This window comes from Gekko japonicus, unplaced genomic scaffold (assembly GCF_001447785.1).
Source record: "Gekko japonicus isolate JY-2015 unplaced genomic scaffold, Gekko_japonicus_V1.1 scaffold52, whole genome shotgun sequence".
NCBI classification, from domain to species: Eukaryota; Metazoa; Chordata; class Lepidosauria; order Squamata; family Gekkonidae; genus Gekko; species Gekko japonicus.
Genome location: NW_015168653.1, coordinates 2,257,660 through 2,279,259, shown reverse-complemented (window position 1 = coordinate 2,279,259; position 21,600 = coordinate 2,257,660). Strand labels below are relative to the sequence as shown.

General features: G+C 46.6%; 1 protein-coding gene across 1 annotated transcript in view; it reads left to right on the top strand.

Moving 5' to 3' along the window:
• The first annotated feature begins 1,893 nt into the window (after positions 1 to 1,893).
• The window catches only part of EDNRB (endothelin receptor type B), a 34,071-nt gene continuing 14,364 nt past the window's right edge, over positions 1,894 to 21,600 (top strand). The window contains exons 1-4 of the mRNA XM_015415104.1: positions 1,894 to 2,324; positions 17,132 to 17,247; positions 18,263 to 18,467; positions 20,594 to 20,743. Coding sequence (XP_015270590.1) covers positions 2,106 to 2,324; positions 17,132 to 17,247; positions 18,263 to 18,467; positions 20,594 to 20,743 — 690 coding nt within the window. The 5' untranslated portion in view covers positions 1,894 to 2,105. The remainder of the gene's footprint in view (positions 2,325 to 17,131; positions 17,248 to 18,262; positions 18,468 to 20,593; positions 20,744 to 21,600) is intronic.

Genomic DNA, 21,600 nt, shown 5'->3' with positions numbered 1-21,600 from the left:
CTTGAAAGCTTGTACCCCCAAAAGTTTTTTTAAGTCTCCAAGGCACCACTGGACTCGAATCCTACTACAGACCCACACGGCTACCCTCTGAAATTACCTTCTGAAGCCGGTTGACTTCAACAGACTTGGAAGAGTGAAACTCTGCTTAGAAAGGAACATTTCCTCTCCTTCTAAAACCCACACCGATGGAAAGCACCAAGCTTTCATGATCTGCATCAATCCCCCCAGCTAGAAGCAGATTCTCTTTCCCCACGTTGCAAACCCAGGTTACGTGCCTCTGCTGGGAGGAAATTTCGTGCTGAGGGTCTGCAGGCAGGGAGAGCTGACAGGCATCAAGGCGGGTTGTTGCTCTGTTGGAGGGAGTGGGTGGGTGGGTGGGGTTGGGCAGTGATTGATGGGGGAAAATGCATGCAAGTGATTTTGAAAACCGGGGGACTGGCTTCATTTGCTGGGATTTAAGCGCATACAGCAAGTGGATGCTCCAGCCATAGATTCCTGCCATCGGCACGGCACGGCAGTGCGTGGACTGTTAAGCTGAGCCACCAGGAGTCCAACCGACCCTTTTCCAGTTTGCAAGGTAAAGATCGTTTTAAGAAAACGGGGTGCTTTTTTTAAGACAGAGAAACCCACAAAGTCTCTTCTTTCAATTTTAATGTATCTCTGCAGTTCCACCGATTTCAATCAAATATGTGACTCAGAAGCAGGTCTCACCGAAATCAGTGGGGCCTCAGACTTGCGTGGAGAGCCAAAGTGATCTATTCCTGAACACAATGTGAGGAAAATAAATCTCAGCCAGGAAACTCTGGGAGAGCAAAGGATAATGTTCTGCAAAGACATCTCTGTCACTCCAGTTTCTGAAATATTCCATCGTTTTTTGCCAAGTGCAATCAGGAACTGCGAGCAGAGAAATCTATGGGTATTTATTTAAGTAACCATCGCGGCAGATTTTCGCCCCGAGGCAGATTTTTGCAGGGGTCATCCCACAACTATCTCAGAGCTTTGTTATTCGGGCTTATTTTCCCTCTCATTGACCTGTGGGACACTTCCACCGGCACACGAAACGCATTTTCGGCGCAATCATGTCCATGAAAGAAGAGCAATTAAAACACTGAGCACATTAGGTAGCCAACACAGCGTTCAATGCTCATACAGTCTGTGACATTCTTTGTCAGAGGGAGGGGAGGAATCTGTCCACGGATCCGTCACACGTGGTTTTCTCTGCTTGCTAAAGCTGCTCTGGTCCCCTTGTTTTAATAACGGGAAAGTAATGATCGGTGCATTTACTCACAAGCAAACCTCTTGGACCGTGTTTCTAAACGGCCATCTCTCGTCACCGAAGGCTGCTGCCCGGCTAAGCCACTAGTTATGGTGTTGCTGTTATTTTTTTAAATCTAAATGAGTAAGGCTACATGCTTTCCTTTGCAAAGCCTTTACCGAATGGCTTGATGTGAACAGGGGCATGCTTTGCTGGCAGAGATTTCCAGAGACGCCGCTCGCGGTTTCCTTTAATCTGCTCTTTCGGTCCTCCTTCCCACCTTTCTCTGGAGCTAGCAGATGGAGGCTGGAGCGCGGGGCCATGGCCGAGAGCGAGCGGAATTGTCCCCGACTGGCACGTCGCCAGGGCAAGCCGCCAAGGCGGCCGTAAACGAGCCCCGGAGCTGGGCAGGGTTTCCCCCCTCGCTTTGGCCGGAGTCTCCTTCCCTCCGCCCTCTTTCGGCGCTTTCAGACGGCGCGCAACGCGGGCTCCCCAGACGCCGCGGCTCCCTGGCTCCGGGCGGGCGCACGTGCTTTGGCCGGGGAGGTCGCCTGATCGCGGGTCTCTCTGTCGGCTTTTCTCCCCCTAGAGCGAAGGCGGCCTGCTTCTTCGACGGGCGGCCACCATGGGCGGGCGCAGCCTCGGCGCGCTCTGGAGCCTGGCGGTGTTGCTGAGCTGCAGCGGCGCCGTGGAACGGAGCGCCCCTCCGCCCCACCTGGAAGGGGCGCTGCAGCCGAGCCTCGCCCCCCCGGGGACCACCGCCGCCCCGGCCACTGGAGGCCTGGAGCGACGGGGCGCCAATCTGTCGCGCCCGGGTGCGCCCGGCTCGGCCCTTTCCCGCCCGTACCCGATGTGCCCCCGCCGGCCGGAGATCAAGGAGTCGTTCAAGTACGTCAACACGCTGGTGGCCTGCGTGGTCTTCGGGCTGGGCATCATCGGCAACTCCACGCTGCTGGGGATCATCTACAAGAACAAGTGCATGAGGAACGGGCCCAACATCCTCATCGCCAGCCTGGCCCTGGGGGACCTCCTCCACATCCTCATCGATATCCCCATCAACTTGTACAGGGTGAGTAAGTGGCTGGCGTTGACACTCCCCCCCCAGGGGTCCCTGTCCCTTGATGCTGGGGATAGTTTTTGAGCTATGTCAGTGGAAGGGAGAATCAAGGGATGCATTCCTCTGAACATGTGCAGAGGGCTTTGCTGCAGTCCTCTGGCACGACTGGTCCGTCCAGACGGCGTATTTTGGCCCTTACAATTTTATCCCGGTCTTTCTCAAAGAAGTTCAGAGTGGCCAGTGTGGTTCCATGTTCCCCATTTAAATCTTGACAGCCTTCTTGAGATAGGTTAGGGTGAGAGAGAGAGAGTGACTGGCCAAAGATCACCCAGCATGCTTCCCAGATTTAGTCCAACCACACTGATTCTTGTTTGTATGTTTGTTTTTTAATATACTCCATTTATACCCTACTTTTCTCCCCAATGGGGACTTGATGTTTCGTCCAACATTCTTCCCTCTTCTATTTTATCTTCGCAACAACCTTGTGAGCCCTGACCTGGATAGCCCAGGATAGCCCGATCCTGTCACATCTCGGAAGCTAAGCAGGGTCAGTCTTGGCTAGTGTTTGAACGGGAGGCCTCCAAGGAAGAGCAGGGTCGTGACGCAGAGGTAGGCAATGGCGAACCACCTCTGAAACGGCTCTTGCTTTAAAACCAAGTCTAGCTCGCCACCTAGTGGTGCATAACGATAAAAGAGATAGAACTTTTGGCTGCCAGACAGTATTGGGATCTCCTGGCTATTCTACACAATGCCAGACGATGATAATAGCAACAGCCCTGTGAGGTGGGTTACGCTAAGAGTGTGCGACTGCCTCAAGGTCACCTTGCAAGCTTCCGTGGCAGAGTGCAGATTTGATCCTGGGTCTCCCCAAACCTAGTTCGACACTGTAACCATGCTGCCACACTGATTTAGAGGGGCAGCACTTCTCAGTCAAGAAACTGGGTTTCCACACAGGTTTGAGCCCTTTTTCAAAAGAAAAGAAGACGCGTAAGCCCTTCAAAGACACCCTGTTGTCACACAGAGAACCAAAGACTGTCCACAGTACCTACATGGAACTGGAAGGTTAGAAAAACAGAGTGACTTGAAAGGAAAATGAACAGGGAAGAGCTACTGATTAAACCTGCCCAGTGATAGATATCCTCTGTCCTGAAAACCCTTTTTTCTGCTTCCAGAGATGTCGGGGCTGGCTGCTGTGAGTTACCCTCCGCCTCAGCTCTATGTACAATCTGGGCTTTCCCCTCCTGATTCGGGAACCTCTTCGACAAAATTCTTTTTAAAATGTTTAAAAGTTCATGAGCTTTCAGTATACAGACTGAAAACTTCCTTTCCCACTTGAGAGTTCCTGCACTTTTTTTTCTTCTTCCTTTTTCTTGTAAAGCCCTGTCTACAGTTATTTCGTAGGGGAGAGAGTTCTATTTGGAGGATCCTGTGTTGCGGGGGCTGAGTTGTAGCTTATGACATTGTGGTCAATGTTCCCTCTAAGCTGTGGGGTCTTGTGAGGAAAAATTCTACTTTGTGAGCTACTGGCACTAAAATCAGGAGTTAGCGTTTTGGCTCCTGCATAAATCAGTTTGCTCTGGAGCCATCCTTCCTGAGCCAAGACAAAAATGTGTGAGCCGGAGGCTAAAAAACTGTGAGCTAGCTCACACTAACTCAGCTTAGAGGGAACACTGATTGTGGTCCCATTCAACCCTGTGAGTCTGTAAATGCTGAACTACTGAGATCCCCGCCCCCTCCTCGGAGACGTAATTCTGGTGTCTTGACTTGACCCATTTCGTTTCTTTGTCTGCTCTGAAATAGCTCTTGAGTAGCTCCTTGGAGAACATTTGGAACGGACTGCTTGGGCTCCCTTTGTTCGTTGTACCAAGCTTCTTTCTCGACTTAACAACGCTTCAGACATTTCCCGCGGAAGTCCTCCCAGCTCCCTAGATGGCCTGGTGGGCTCTGGATGACTCCAGCTAGACTTCAGTTAGCACCTTCTCAAAGGGCAAAAAGGGGGTACCGCTAGATGGTCTCAGAACGGTCCCAGCTGCGTGCGTGGCATCTACAAGCTGGCCCCCCTTTCTCCATTCCACAGAGATCATGAATTGTTAAGCACATTCCAAAAACTGTCAGCCAGCTAATGAGGTTCTCTGTACTTCTATGTGTCCCCCACACCCAAGATCAATTCCTACCAAATAAGTGCTTCCAAATCTGCTTCGCTCTCTTTTTTTGCAAGTGTTACATTATCCGCCTTTCAAGTCTGTTTTGCTCAGGGGTCATTTCGGGGGGGAACGCAGTTCCCCCGGGTGAGGTGCAGGGGGGCGGGGCACATGACGAAGCCCCGCCCCCTGCTTCTGGCCGCCCCACTTCCAGCCCTCATTCAGCCAGGAGGAGGCAGGAGAAGAGGGAGGGTAAGTTGCTTCCTCCCCGCCTCTCCCCACCCCTGCCTGCCTGGGGCCAGGGAGGGCCTTGGCGGGGCTTCCTCGCACTCCCACTGGCCTTGCAGGTCCACCGCTGGGCCCCTGATGTCAGGGGGTGTGGCATATGCTAATGAGTTATGCTAATGAGTTCCCCTAGCTCTTTTTCTACGAAATGACCCCTCGTTTTGCTCAACATTTAAACTCAATATATCAAAGAAAATTAACATTTACAGTATCGCAGAGATAGATGCCTCTCTGTCTGAGCCTGTTAGGATGCCCCAGCATTTAGTGCCGCTCCCAGGTTGGATTTCCAGTGCAAAGCAGTAGGAGCTCCGACTTGCCGAGCTCACGGTTTCCATTCAAATTGGCTCCCCTTTGCTGCACAACAGCAAACACACAGCCTCCCTGTGGGAGTAGGTTGGACACGTTCTGAACTTGAGTCAGGAAAGACAAGTGAAAACGGTTTAGAACTGTTTGCTTCCAAGCTGCTTGCTGGGACGGGGAGAGATCCCTGCCCCAGGGGGAAATGTGGTGGTCTTGACCTAATCTCTTTTTATTTCATACAGAGCCCATCATGGAAATCAAGGCAGTGTATATAGGATCACTAGGAAGCCTGCCCTCCCCTCCCCCCATTCCTGGCACTAACCAGACTAGACCTGCTTAGTTGGAAGGTATATCATGTATACCTTCCAAACATACCAGGGCAGGGATCTCCAACATGGTGCCCGTGTGCACCTGCTGACACCTTTTCTGGCACCGGCCAAGTGTTTTTAGGAAGTTGGCGGGCCAGGTAGGGCTTTGTTTGTAGTGGTTAAGTGCACGGACTCTAATCTGGGAGAACCGGGTTTGATTCCCCACTCCTCCACTTGCACCTGCTGATGTGACCTTGGGTCAGTCACAAGCTCTGGCACAGCTGTCCTTGAAAAAGAGCAGTTTGTGTCAGAGTTCTCTCAGCCCCACCTACCTCACAGGGTGCCTGTTGTGGGGAGGGGAAGGGAAAGGGGTTTGTAAGCCGCTCTGAGACTCCGAGTGAAGGGCGGGGTATAAATCCAATCTCTTCTTCTTCTTCTCCTCCTCCTCCTCCTTCTCCTTCTGCCCAGCAAAGCTTCTGATTGTCTGTTGGAGATTTGATTGGTTGTGTAGATTTTTTTTTAAATGTCACTTTGGTGGCAGCTGCCACCACAGCCCAGGAATCAGCACTGTTTTACTGAAGTTAAACTATGGCAATCGTTTTGTGGCTGGCTCCTCCTCCTGTGGCAGCCATTTGATGGCAGCCATTTTCTTGCTGCGGCCACCACGCGTATCAGAATTACAAATGTGCCTGCAGGCTCAAAGGGGTCAGGAGCCCCTGTGATAGAAACATTTTTGTCTAATCTTAGATATGTAGACAAGTGGCATCCAAACTGGGGGCCAAGGACCCTGGGGGGCGTGGAGTTATTGCAAGGAGTCCACGAATCCCTATGCATACTAAACATTGTCATTTTGATCTTTTTGTCTTTATGCATTCTCTCAATCAATAGATACTTAATAGTACAATTGCTGTCACATGGGGGAGCCCTGCAAAATGTTTTGATGTTTAAAAGGGGTCCTTGTACTTAAGAAGGCTGTGAACCAGTGATGTCAAGGGTTACTTCCCTTATTGGCATTTGAGTCTTTATAGAAGGGGAAAAGATACTGTTTGAAGGATCTTGATTTGCCATGTGTTGGTTGTATATCTTAGGAAGTTCTTGTTCGCACCCAATGCTGTGTATCTGTACATGATCGAATGATCCAGATCTAGGGCAGTTAGAGCATCAGACTAGAATCTGGGAGATGTGGGTTCAAATCCCTGTTTGGACATGGAAGCTTGGGCCAATCATTCTCTCTCAGCCTCACCTTCCTCACAGGGTTATTGTGAGGATAAATGGAGGAGAAGAGGAGGAGGATGTAAGCCACTTTGAGTCTTCATGGGGGGGGGGGACAAGGTATAAATGAAATAAATAAATAGATCTGCTCCCCTATAGGAAACATGATTCTGGTGGGTTGTCCTGACCATTGTCCGTTGCGTATATTCTTAGGACTGAGGACCTCCTTTTGGAGCATGTGGACCAATGCTTCCTCTAAGCTGTGGAATCTTGTGAGCAAAAATTCTACTTGTGAGCTACTGGCATTAAAGTCGTGAGCGACAGATTTGGCTGCTGCATAAATTAGTTTGCTCTGGAGCCATCCTTTCTGAGCTAAGACAAACAATGTGTGAGCTGGAGGCTAAAAAACTGTGAGCTAGCTCACACTAAGTCAGCTTAGAGGGAACATTGCTTGGGACTGACTGTTCGGCCCTGTTCGGCCATATTAAACACAGTGCTAAACCTAAGCTGGTTCGGTTCCCCTTTCCCAGTCTCTACCGCAGAACAACAGATGAATGCTTACATGTCACCATGTTTATCAGGTTACCACGGTGTCCCCATAGTGCATGTCATCCTGCGAGTGGTGATCATTTTAGAGATATGGAAAATGCAGGGAAGCATTAACATCCTCCTTATCAATTGGCAAGATGGCACAGGGAGCCCATACTGATGACTTAACTACCCAGGGACAAACTCATACACTGTGGTTAAAATACCCCTTGGCAAATGGCTGGTTCTGTTCACCCAGGGATAGGGATGTTTCATAAACCTTGCTTTCCCCCTTTAATATACTTCCAATTGTGCGCAGGGCAACCTTTCATGATTAGAAGAAATTAGAATTCCACCCATGGTGATCAAATCAAAAGCCAGATCTCTTATAGGGAACAGGTGTGGAAGAAAAGAGGGAAGAGGAAGAGGAAAGGAGGCGGTGAGATAAGGAGAGAGAGACAAGTGAGAGAGAGAAGGTGTATCTATGATTCTGTTTCAGATAGATAAGTTTCTTACTGTAACTGTTTTAATCACTCGACATTACTGTTCCAAACTTTTATCACTTTGTCCTATCTATATATCTAATACTGAAGTCGCCCCCTGGTGTGCGGATACCTAAATCCGGGGGCAGCTGGGGGGGAGGGAGAGTTTTGTGCACACGTGGGGCGGGCCTCAGGTGTGCACAAAAATCTAAAAAAAAACCCCAAAATATCGGGGGGATATTTAAATCCCCCCGAAACTGACAGAGCGTTTCCTGCACATGCGCAGGAAACGCTTTTTCCCGGCTAGAACACATATTGACCCAATCAATGTGTGGGTAGTTAAAATCACCTATTATTACACAGTGTTTTTGTCTAGTTGCTATCTTTAAGGCATTCATCATTTTATAATCCTCCTCTATCTTTTGATCTGGTGGGCGATAACAAACTCCCAGTGTTAAGTTTCCTTTTGGCCCCCCTATTTCAACCCATAGAACTTCCAGAAGCGAATCCAATTCACTTAGCCTCTCAATCTTTCTAGACTTTATACCCTCTCTGACATACAGAGCTACCCCACCTCCAACCCTTCCCCCCCTATCCTTCCGATATAATATATAACCGGGAATCACTGTGTCCCACTGATTTTCCTCATCCCACCAAGTTTCAGAAATACCCACAATGTCTATTTTTCCCTCCGACACCAAGCACTCCAACACCAAGCACTCCAACTTATTATTATTATATACAAATCACTATACTTTGATGGTTTCTGTTTGTTGGTATATGGGCTGACTTGTACTGTTATTTTTTTCTTTAAAGCTATTGTTATGCCAATAAAGGTTATTGGAATTGGGAACAGGTGTGGGTTGTGAAAGGGAGGATCAAGTTTTTTGCTTTCTGTTCTGCATCCCTGATTTCATGCAGTTCTTGAATGTGCAAAGTATAGATAGCTGAGTGGTTCATCCATGCAAGGATGATGCTTTGGGGCAATGGAGCAGCCCATTATTTTCCGTGGGCATTTATGATAAGAAATAAGGCTTCTTGTTGATGCCTGTCTCCTTCCCTCTGCCCACCCCCTGCCCAGTGGGAGATGATCATGAGTGTTTTCAGCGTAGACCTCTGTTTACATTCAATTTGGGAAAGCTCAGAACAGATCTCCCCCCCCCTTGAGTTAGCCAAAATCTGAGCATCCATATTTTGAAGTATTACCCAGGATTACAATGGGCTGACAATTTCTCTCTTTTTATCCCTTATTTTTGGCCATGATGCACCTTAATTTTTGGAAGGTACACACCTAAAAGAGTGTGATTAGATATGTAATGTGTGTGTGCATGAGACAGTGTGTAGGGATTTTGTGTTTTGAAGTACGTGGGTTAATGAGTTTGGATTGGTGAGAACAAAAAGGCATCCTTAAAGGTTAGTGATTTCACTGTGGCCTCGCGTCATCAGATGCATTAACAGTGCCATCCTAAGCAGAGTTACACCCTTCAGAGTCCATCAGAAGGCCACAGGATTGCACTGTGGGGTTGCACTTAATTGTATTAGATTGGCTGGTTCCCTCCTGCACCTACAGACATTGGAAAGTGTGCGTTTGCAGCTGCCAAATGAGTAAAGCGACCCCTGTTTTTTGCAGTAGCTTCATGACTCTTATCCTTGCCTGGCCCTTAAATCTTTCAGTGTTGCTTACTCCACTGCACACAAGCTTATCTGTTATCAGTGTCTTCTGACTCCTCACTTTCCTGCTCCATGCCTTCTGACCTTTTCCACCAGTAACCATCTCTCCCTCTCCCCCTCTCTCCTTCTCCTACTACCCAGCTCTTCTAGATCCCATTCTCAAATCTGCTGATATTTTGTATCTGCCTTCATTTCGTTTCATTTCATTTCTCCAGTGTGGTCCTGCTCACGTTAGCCCTCTGACCAAACTATTGCTGTGCATTTAGAATGAGGGTGTAGGGCATTTTTCCCCTCTAGGAAAATACAGTGAGTAATCTTCGCTTCAGTGATCAAATTTTCCCCTTTGGACAAGGTCTGTGAAACGAAGCTAAATGGTCTGATGATGGCAGTTACTGGCCATTTTAATGAGTTGGTGATTTTAAGTTATGTAATCATTCTGCCCTTGATTTGATTTTCATAAATTATAGTGGGCTGCACCCAGTTCAAGGATCAAACAAGGACTGTGGATCTTGCCCATTGCCCCCTCTCTTCGTCAATGATTTCTGACCACAGTGAAGTTGACTCCTGGCATCCAAAGGCTGCTGTGGAGTATTAATCACATGGGTCAAGGGGTTGCAGGAAAGAACCAGCTCAGCTGATAGAAGAACCAGGGAGGACAATTTCATCTCCTTCCCATGGAAACCTCCTGACCCACACAAGTCCTGGGACCCCAGGAATCAACTTTCCTGGGGCAGGTGTGGCTGCTACAAGGAAAAGACAACAGGGAAGGTTGGTGACCCTTAGCGCCATTCATTGGTGGGCTTAGAAAGGGGTAATTCTGCTTAGGATGGCATGGCCGGCAGTTCAAACTATAGCTTGCAAGTAGTGCATGGTAGATACTTGGTACACCTGGCATAAATCAGTCCATGTACTCTTGACTTTTACAATGTAAAAGCCTTTCCTTGGAACAAAATCATAAATCGCTGAAATCAGCTTATCACCGTAGCAACCCAGTGCTTACTTATCCCAGTCTTAATAAGGTGGTGGTGTTACAAAATCATTGGATGACTTGGAGTAACCTGTTACATCTCCTCTGAAGGCTGTAGAAGTAAAAACTGGGTCAGCAAGATGCTTTTGTGCATTTCGTTAGGAAGGCTGACCTTGTACTTCTTACACTCACCATGGGGCTTTAGGGAACGTGATTTCTCATTGTTACTGTCTGTGCCAGCCAATATTCTGTAACACCAGACCTTCCTACTAGAAGAAGAGATCACATGGCATCATCTGAAGGTTGGATGAATGATGGCGTCATCAGTGGTTGGATGAATGATGGCCTCAGAACTCCATGGATGCCTCTTGAGTCCCACAGTGGAAGAGAGCTGGGTTATAAGTAAAATTGGTGCACAAAGTCCTTTGCTCAAAGTTATGGTTAGAAATATGTATCCAGCTTCCTGTATGCATGTTTGGGAAACCATGTATGAATGCACCCTTCCACTTCCCTCCGTTTTTCTCTCATTTGACTGAGCCATCCTAGTTAAGTGTTTTCTTCTTTGCTGAAGAAAAGCTGGCTGTCCCACCCTGTCACAGTACGATATGTTAAGAACATAAGAGAAGCCAATGTTGGATCAGGCCAGTGGCCCATCCAGTCCAACACTCTGTCACACAGTGGCCAAAAATACCAGGTGCCATCAGGAGGTCCAGCAGTGGGGCCAGGACACTAGAAGCCCTCCACTGTTGCCCCCCCCAGCACCAAGAATACAGAGCATCACTTGCCCCAGAGTCCCTATCTATATCTTGTGGCTAATAGCCACCGATGGACCTCTGCTCCATATGCTTATTTAATTCCCATATGCTTATTTAATTCCCGTCCATGCTTGTAGCCGCCACCACCTCCTGTGGCAGTGAATTCCATGTGCTGCTGGCTCTGCCCAGGAACCTGAGGGAAGGGTTGAGGGTTCCCTTTTACTTAATCCACTGAAATGGCACTCAAGGCTTTTTGAAATTCAAAAATAACAAAATATTTTATTCAAGATAGAGGGGGAAACGTCAGGTGAAAGGGTAAAATTTCTGAGGTAACTCAATATAGAACTCTGATGTAAATCAGTGTATGCACAGACTTTAGTTCATGCATTTCAGGCTACTGAGAGTTTCGTAAGCTATTCAGACTGGAGAGGGTTTTGTTCCAGTGTTTCTCAAACACTCCAATACACTTTCTTTGAGCATTCACTGACTCTTGGTTTCCAGAAGGCTGGGACACTCTGTCCAGTACCCTTCAAGGCAGTCTCTAACCACACCAGACCAGGGATCTCTCCACTCTTCAGAGCTATTTCCCTATTTTGACTAGGTGGAGCAATTTTTCTCTCACTAGAGGATCTGTCCCCTTTCCTTGACCTGAATGGGAATCTTTGCCTAACTACCCATTCTTGCCAACCTCCACAGTACTCCATCTTTGTTAAACTGCTCTCAGTTAGGGCTGAATTCAGACACTGTCAGTACTTGACTCTTCTCAGCTAGGGCTGATATCAGACTGAATTTTTCCTCATAAGAACATAAGAGAAGTCAATGTTGGATCAGGCCAGTGGCCCATCCAGTCCAACACTCTGTCACACAGTGGTCAAAAATATCAGGTGCCATCAGGAGGTACCACCACTTCCTGTGGCAGTGAATTCCATGTGTTAATCACTCTTTGGGTGAAGAAGTACTTCCTTTTATCCGTTCTAACACAACTGCTCAGCAATTTCATTGAGTGCCCACGAGTTGTGGTATTGTGAGAAAGGGAGAGAAGTACTTCTTTCTCTTACCTGCTCTATCCCATGCATAATCTTATAAACCTCAATCATGTCACTCCTCAGCCGTCGTTTCTCCAAGCTAAAGAGCACCATGCGCTTTAATCTTTCTTCATAGGGAAAGTGTTCCAACCCTTTGATCATTCTAGTTGCCCTTTTCTGCACTTTTTCCAATGCTATAATATCCTTTTTGAGGTGTGGTGACCAGAACTGTACACAGTACTCCAAATGAGGTTGCACCATTGATATATACAGGGGCATTATGATACTGGCTGATTTGTTTTCAATTCCCTTCCTAATAACCCCCAGCATCTTTGGAGTGCCTCACAATCCTCCCTAGTTCTCACTACCCTGAACAACTTCGTATCATCCGCAAATTTAGCCACTTCACTGCTTACTCCCAACTCCAAATCATTAATGAACAAGTTAAAAAGCATCGGACCGAGTACTGATCCCTGCGGTACCCCACTGCTTACCACCCTCCACTGAGAAAATTGCCCATTTATACTCACTCTCTGTTTCTTATTAATTAGCCAGTTTTTGATCCCCAAAAGGACTTGTCCTTTTATCCCGTGACTATTGAGCTTACTTAGGAGGCTTTGATGAGGAACTTTATCAAAAGTTTTCTGGAAGTCAATGTAAACAACATCTATTGGGTCTCCCTTGTCCACATGTTTGTTCACTCCCTCAAAAATACTAACAAAAAACACTATTCTCCTCAGCATTCCGCTCTCAAGCCTTTCTCTGTTCAGCTGATGGTAACCAGTCAGATTCCTTGGAGCAGCTTGTTGCTCAAAGCTCTCTGTTTCTGTGAAGAATCAACCCTTCACAGTCCTTCACCTGTTTACACAGCACTTCTAAGCTTTTAAAAGTGCAGTCTGTCACACCACGGCTGAGATACCTTTTGCAATTGCTCCCATACTATTCCCATGAACACACTTTTTCCCTCATGTGCTTAGGCTTCTTTTCATCTTTGTATAACATGCACAAAAAAGTCTAATAAAGCCTGGACATCTTTTGGGAGAATGCGTGAAAGGACCCATAAACAGAATCCTAAAAATAAAAGCTGTTTTTTTTAAAAAAAAAAAGTTTCTCCCAATCATAATTGTGGAACAAATAAGGACAAAATCTTTAAGGTACATTGTTTATTTATACCACATTATTTGGTCTTGGGAATTTGCAAAACATTATGCTGTCTTTCCCCATATGTCCTATGGTTCCCAGTTTGCCACCCACTGGATATTCCCCCACTTTAAGTAGCCTACCTAGCATTAGTTAGAGCTCTCCCTGAGGAGGTGAGGAGGGCACCATCTCTAGAAGTTTTAGGAAGCACTGCAAGGCTGTTTTGTACACTGGGACCATTCTCTGAGAAGAGAATGATGCAAGCTGCTTTAGGCCCCCATTGGGGTGAAAGGTGGGATATAAATAAAGTAAATAAGTAAAGTATTTATTTTAATAAATAAAGTTTATTTGATACAGGTAATACAAAGTTAACATGGAATTAGCCATGCACATTAAACTTGTTTCAACAGGAGTAGGCATTACTGGATCATGGCCCTCGCCTCTTAACACAGAACCTCAGTACAGGCTATATATTTGACTCAGCTTTTCCCACTGCCAGCTATCCAGATACATTCCTCAGCCGTCCCAGTCTTCAATTGGGACAGTGCTTTCTGCATAATGTCAGCAAAAACCATCCTTCTCTTATCAGCCTCACCGTTAAATCCCACATCCAGGCCATTGTCCTCTGACTGTGGGCTCCTTCAGTTCCCTTATTAGGTCAGCTGTCTGTGTATGTGTGCAATCCTGTGCGGAGTAATCCCCTTCTAAGAGTAATGCCCTGTGGTGCAATAACAGCAATATAACTCTCCTTAAGGCTTGCACTGTTAGTTGTCTGTCTCCCCTTTTCTCTTCAGTGCATTTCGTAGGCACTCAAGCAAGATCTTTTCCTCTACCAGTCTTCAACTCCAAATGTTAATTTTGTACTGGGCAGTGCATTTGTGGAAGTTTTCCTCCTTAAGAAATGCTTTAATCCGTAGGTAAATTAGTCTGACAGTTCAGAGGTGCACTTATCTAAGTCTTTTTAACTTTATGGGCTTAGAAGGCTGTACCTATGCTTCGGATCACACGGTTAGGCTGCGGTCCTAAAAATACTTTCCCGGAAGTCACTGTATTCAATCTACTTCTGAGTAGACCTGCTCAAGATTTCCGCCATAGTTTGTTAAACAGCGTGAGCCAGTTTTATTTAATGAGGCTGAGCTACTGTGTGCGGTTCTGGTCACTGTATCTCAAAAAGGACATCACGGAGATGGGAAAAATACAGAAGAGGGCAACCAAGGTAATTCAGAGGTTAGAGCATAGGGTGGCCATTCTCCAGTTGGGGGCAGGGGATTATGGGCTCCTGCCCGCCACTGGCCAGCAGGAGGAAATTCCCCTCCCAACAGCAATGCCGTGTGACGTGCCTACATCACTCAGAAGTGACATGGGCATACAAGGGGGGTTGACGCTCTGGTTTTTGGGCAAAACTCTATGGTGAGGGTGATTTTTACCACAGAGTTTTGCCCAAAAACCAGAGTGCCATCCCCAACATGCCTACGTCACTTCCGGGTGATGTAGGCAAGGTGCACAATGTCACTTCTGGTGTTTCCCTCACCACCACTAGTGTCTTTAAGGGACCTGGCAACCCTATTAGAACACCTTTCCTGTGAGTAAAGGCTGAAGATTCTGGGAGTTTTTAGTAGAGAAAATATGCAACTGGGGGGGGGGCATGATAGAGGTTTATAAAATTATGCACGGGGCAGAGAGAGTAGACGGAGAGAACTTTTTCTCCCTGTCCCAAACTACTAGAATTCGAGGACACCCAATGAAGTTGATGGACAGTAGATTCAGACAGACAAAAGGAAACATTTCGTTACACAAGTTATTAAAATTGTGGGATTTGCTGCCACTGGACGTAGTGACAGACAGCTTTAAAAAGGGGATTAGAGAGATTCATGGAGGATAAGTCTGTGTCCAGTGACGGGTCCTGTCCTGGACTTGCAGATACAACTGACCTCGGCTGAGGCAAGCCATATGTGGCTGTCAACCACTTCAGCTGGGCCAAGACGTACCCAAAAGGGGCAGGGCAGGGCCACAGACTCTGGGCTAAGGAACTGAGTTTGGAGCCAGGTGGAGACCATCGCATCATCAAGCTTGTGGGATGGGGGGGAAGACACAACCCAAGAGGTAGATGCATCTGAGGCAAGGATCCAGGACCCTGATTGGATGAAAGGGGGGGGGGGAGCCAGCCCTGAGAGGGGATTAAAAGAGTGGCCTATTTAAGGAGGATCTGCAGCACGCTAGGAAGGATGAACTATCCCTGCTCAGGCAGCATGTGGGAATGGAAAATACTGAAGGGAAGTGGAATCAGGTGGTGCAGCTTCTTCCCCTTTCCGGTTTGAGGCTTTGTGGGTCCTCTGCTGTGGGGAAGGTCTTGGTGGGACAATATGGCCTTAACAAGGAAGAGTGTCACAGCCCATCAGTGGCTTCTAGCCATGGTGACTGAGGGGAACCTCCACATTCCGAGGCAGTAAACCTTTGAATGTCAAGGGGCAACATCATGGAAAGGCCTCAGCTTCTGTGCCTAGGTTGCTGGCTCTCCACAGCAGTTGGTTGGCCAGTGTGCGAGACAGGAAGCTGGACCACTGGTCTGACCCAGCAGAGCTCTAACTACGTTCTTAATGGCACGTCAGTTCGTTTTCTTAAAACTGTTTTGTTTCTGGCTCATTATTGTGCTAGAGACAGAAAAATACAACAGATCGTCTTTCCTTTTCACCACATGTGATAGCTTTATTCAGTTGTAAGTTATCTCGTGCCTCAAAAAGGCACAGCTGAAAGGTTGGTAATGTGCACATTTTAGAATGTAATCAGTTAGCCTGTTTAGTCAACTAACAGGGCAGTCTTTTCTAGTGAAGTCACTGGGCTCAGATCGGAGTAACTTTGTGGGATTGCACTGTAAAACTCTTCAACCAGCTGACAGCCCTATGTTTTTTTAAAAAAAATTACATTATTTATGGTTCTCCTTTCTCACAAGGACTCAAGGCAGGTTAAACATAGTGAGCCAGTGCAATCGATAAAATGGGACGTTCAGTAACCAATGCATTAGGTTATTAGAAGTCTGGAACCACCAGAAAGAACTGAAGCATAGCATAAGTTTTAACTTAATAAATTACACAATAGGATCCCTCTTTACAATAAGCAGTATGCAGCAGTGTAGACCACAGTTCCTAATCATTTACCCAAGCAAGTTTGTAAAACCATTTTGTGCAGTGCAACCATTACCTGCACAGAAAAGCCCTCTTGAATGGTTCGGTTTTGCATATTGTGCCGAAAGCCAGAAGAGAGGGAGGTTCTGGGGCAGCCCCTAAATTATCTTTCTTGCCATATGCATATTCTGCCCTTCCGGCAAGGAATTCTAGCTGCCGTTCATGTTATCTCCATGCTGCTGAGATTTGCAGGGCCATCCTAAACGCCCTTCTAAATCCACCGAAATCAGTGGGCTTAGCGGGGTGGCACTCAGCTTAGGATGGCGCTGTTAATATCTTAGAGACAGCCCGAGTGTTAGGGTGAATGTGAAGATCAGCTTCCTAGCTGATTGCCATGGATCATCATGCCTTCCAGTCAGGCGTCTGGACCTTTTTTCTTCTCTAAGGTATACATGGATGTGATCAATCAATACAAAAGTGAATCCTAGTTTAGTCACTCGGGGACAGGCCAGGTTTGCAGGGGCCCTGTGGAGTACCAAGTACATCAGCCATTCCATCCTACGCGTAGAACATAACCACAGATGCTCAGTCGCCCGGACAGTCCGGTTTGCCAGTTGACCACATGTTACATTCAGCACTGTCCAGCCTTCAACAAGATTTTCGGTTTGAACAATTTTGTGTGTGATCTCAAGTCAAGCAAAAATCCTGATCGCACATGCACATTCTCATAACGCTTCCTGTTCCCCCACCCTGTCTGCCACTGCCATCTCTCCTCTCTCCCCTGCTGTTCTTTAAGCCCATTAAACATTTTCATTTCCCAATGAGTGGCTTACAGATGTGAAGTGTCTCCTCTTTTAATTTCTGGTTGTTTGCCTTTCAACAGCTCCATTCTGGAGGAAACTGGCCTTTTGGAGTAGAACTATGTAAACTGGTCCCCTTCATTCAAAAGACATCAGTGGGCATCACGGTGTTAAGTTTATGTGCTCTCAGTATTGACAGGTGAGAAACCAGTACTTTTTTTGTTTGTTTGTTTGTTTATCAAATATGCACATTTGGTATAAGCAGTGTTTAATGGCAGAGTGGAATTTCCTTCCTCCTCCCTTCCCAGTGGAGCTCGTTAATTAATTAATTTTTGATGGTACATCTATGGTGAGGATAAATGCTTGGGTCCTATGAAAAAGTTCTTTCCACACTAGGTAGTCTGTATCGTGCAGCATGCCTCTTCTTGTTCTAGCACTTACATATGTGCAAGGGCTCATTGAAAACTATCAATCTTGCGCAAATGGAAGTGCGCACAAGAGGAAGTGTGTTCCACGGCAGAGACACAGACACATGGAATTCGTTCATAGGATCCATGTCAGTTTTAGTGTTCAAGATCCAGCAGTGGGGACATACAGGGCCGGCTCGAAGTGTTTCTGCGCGGATAAATGCTTGGGTCCTATGAAAAAGTTCTTTCCACACTAGGTAGTCTATATTGTGCAGCATGCCTCTTCTTGTTCTAGCACTTACATATGTGCAAGGGCTCATTGAAAACTATCAATCTTGCGCAAATGGAAGTGCGCGCAAGAGGTCTCTCCACGGCAGAGACACAGACACATGGAATTCGTTCATAGGATCCATGTCAGTTTTAGTGTTCAAGATCCAACAGTGGGGACATAGAAGGAGCCTTATCACAGGCTTTTCTCACAAGTCTCAGTTATTTTCACATTACTGGTGCAAAGTGGGGGAAAGGACCCATATTACAGTGGTTTTTTCCATTAAGGGTAGGGGCCGTTGTTATTCTCCAATTTGATTCAGAGGGGAGTAGGAGATCCTGTTTAGCATTTTTCAAACACGTAATCTCTCATGATACAGAAATTTCTGTAACACTTTGCTCTGAATTAATACACCCGTCTAGGATTGATGTAATCATTCATGTAAACGGAGTTTATGGTTACATTATTTGGGAAGAGCAGAGTTTAGTCTTAATTCACTGTCTAATCTGAACTACTCACTGTTCATTTCTCAAATCTAGGTATCGGGCAGTAGCTTCCTGGAGCCGTATCAAAGGAATTGGAGTGCCCAAGTGGACAGCTGTAGAAATCGTATTGATCTGGACCGTGTCTCTCGTCTTAGCCGTTCCTGAAGCGATAGGTTTTGATATGATTGCTATAGAATACAGAGGAGAGAAAATTCGATCTTGCCTACTAAATCCCCAGCAAAAAACACCTTTCATGCAGGTAGGGTACCCTTTCTTGACTTGGCTTACTGTACCACAATACAGGTTCAAATGATAAGAAGTGCTTTTTTTGTTATGGCAGAGGTGGCCATTTATAAATATCGGGTGTTAACTAGTTTATTTATTTTATTTATTTATTTGTTAAATTTATATCCCGCCCTCCCCCGTAGGGCTCAGGGCGGCTTACATAGCAAAAGCTTGCTCATAAAACATCGAGTACTATAATACAATTTAAAACCATAATATACAATTTAAAAACCTAAACAGATAATAAAGTGCTCAAACTACTCAGCATCCATACTACAACATCAGAGAGGGCACCACATATCAAACATCCCTTCGTAGGCATAGTATAAAAGATGTTATAATCAGATGTTCCACCGATGTTCCTCCTAATCTCCTAGGGCCCTCACCCCCCCACATTGATGTTATACAGCGGGGGGGGCAGCGGCGGCGGCCCCTAATCGAAAGCCTGGTGGAAGAGCTCCGTCTTACAGGCCCTGCGGAATTGCCCCAGATCCCGCAGGGCCCGGATCTCCTCCGGGAGCTCATTCCACCAGGCAGGGGCCGCCACCGAGAAAGCCCTAGCCCTCGTGACGACCAACTTAGCCTCCTTGGGGCCCGGTATGGTTAGAAGGTTTTGGGCCCCCGACCGTAGCGCTCTTGGGGGAACATACGGGGAAAGGCGTAGTTAGTTAGATACAAGGCAGTCTCTGCGGCAGATTTAACATTATGGTGTTCAGGTCAGAGGTCTTGTAATACAGGCCTGTCTTTAAATATAATTTGCCTCATCACATATGATGAATAAAAACTTGGACAAACCTTATATGGATTGTGTGGAAAGCAGACCCTTGTAGCACTCCAAGTACATGGAGACTGGGGGGACAGCCCCATACCCTTACCTATTTTTGAAGGTTGTGGAGAGGCCAAGATGTCAGGGGTCAACCTGTTCAAGGGTGGGCATCAAGGGCTGGGGCTTGTGGGTTTCATTAAGCCCCCCCCCCCGAAGTCTCATCTCATGGGGTTTTCAAGGCAACAGATGGGCAGTGGTGGTTTTCCTGCCTTCCTCTGCATAGCAACTCCGGTCTTCCTTGGTGGTCTCCCATCCAAGTGCCACTATGCTACACAGAGAGAAAATAATGGAAGAAAGGAGTACAGTCTCTGGTTCTTCTTTTGTAACAAACACAAGTATAGCATCAGACCATTGATCAGTGTTAATTGGCTCTCCAAGATCTCAGGCAAAGAAAGGTCTTTTTCAACATCTTCTCTTGGAGTGAGGCCAGGGACTGAACCAGCAGGGACTGTCTACTGCCACCACTGCCCATTTCATGCAAATGTGAGCCGTCTAGGGCTCTCGTTCCCCTGGGAACGCAGTAAACAACAACAAAAAAGTCTTTGGGATTCTGAATAAGGAGAACTGCTGTGATTTCCATGTGATGAGAGTAATGTGTAGCCCAGTTCTCTCTTCTGGGTGACTAGGCCACAAAGTTTCTGTTGCCTGGGAGTTTTTCAGATGTGCTCTCAGATGGCTTAACTCTTGTGGGAAGGGGGATGAGTAAAAATGAGAAGGATCAATAGCCTTTGTTAACTTGTTTTTACAAGAGCAAGATAAGAGTTCAGTAGCAGCTTAAAGACCCAACAGGATTTCCGGTGTATAAGCTTTTAAGAGTCCTTTGTCTTGAACATGCTCCCCCCCCCCCGCAGTCGACTTTTGGTGTCCCCATACGGTTTTCAAGGGAAGAGACGTTCTGAGGTGGTTTGTCATCGCTTGCCTCCGCATCACGACCCTGGTATCCCTTGGTGGTCTCCCATCCAAATACTCGCCAGGGCCAACCCTGCTTAGCTTCCAAGATCTAATGAGATCAGGCTGGCCTGGGCGATCCAGGTCAGGGGCTTCAGTGTACTACTGGACTCTAATCTTGCTCTTCTACTGCAGACCAACTGGGCTACTCACCTGAAATTGTTTTACAGGGTAATTCTTAAATAAGTTCTTTCATGGGGTGCTGTGAGCGCTGATCAGTTAATTCGGGCATGTGATGGTAGGGAGGTATGTCACTGATGCATAGGTAGGTTTTTATCCCAACTTGTAGAAATAAATTCTTAATGCCTTCTCCTCCCCTCCATTAGCTCTACAAGGAAGCTAAAGATTGGTGGCTGTTCAGCTTTTATTTCTGTTTGCCACTGGCAACCACTGCCCTCTTCTATACCTTGATGACCTGTGAGATGCTAAGAAAGAAGAGTGGGATGCAGATTGCTTTGAATGACCACTTAAAACAGGTAAGAAGGTGCTCAGAACCTTCCTGAAGGGAGATGGAGGGTAAATTAGTCATTATCAGCACGCTGAACATCCTGTTGTAAGCAAAATAGGCCTCCCGCATAACTTCTCTGTAGATACTTGAGGTAGCATGGAAAGGCCTCAGCTTCTGTGCCTAGGTTGCTGGCTCTCCACAGCAGTTGGCTGGCCAGTGTGCGAGACAGGAAGCTGGACCACTGGTCTGACCCAGCAGAGCTCTAACTACGTTCTTAATGGCACGTCAGTTCGTTTTCTTAAAACTGTTTTGTTTCTGGCTCATTATTGTGCTAGAGACAGAAAAATACAACAGATCGTCTTTCCTTTTCACCACATGTGATAGCTTTTGTTTATTCAATTGTAAGTTATCTCGTGCCTCAAAAAGGCACAGCTAAAAGGTTGGTAATGTGCACATCTTAGAATGTAATCAGTTAGCCTGTTTAATCAACTAACAGGGCAGTCCTTTCTAGTGAAGTCACTGGGCTCAGACCGGAGTAACTTTGTGGGATTGCACTGTAAAACTCTTCAACCAGCTGACAGCCCTATGGTTTTTTTTTTAATTTACATTATTTATGGTTCTCCTTTCTCACAAGGACTCAAGGCAGGTTAAACATAGTGAGCCAGTGCAATCGATAAAATGGGACGTTCAGTAACCAATGCATTAGGTTATTAGAAGTCTGGAACCACCAGAAAGAACTGAAGCATAGCATAAGTTTTAACTTAATAAATTACACAATAGGATCCCTCCTTACAATAAGCAGTATGCAGCAGTGTAGACCACAGTCCCTAATCATTTACCCAAGCAAGTTTGTAAAACCATTTTGTGCAGTGCAACCATTACCTG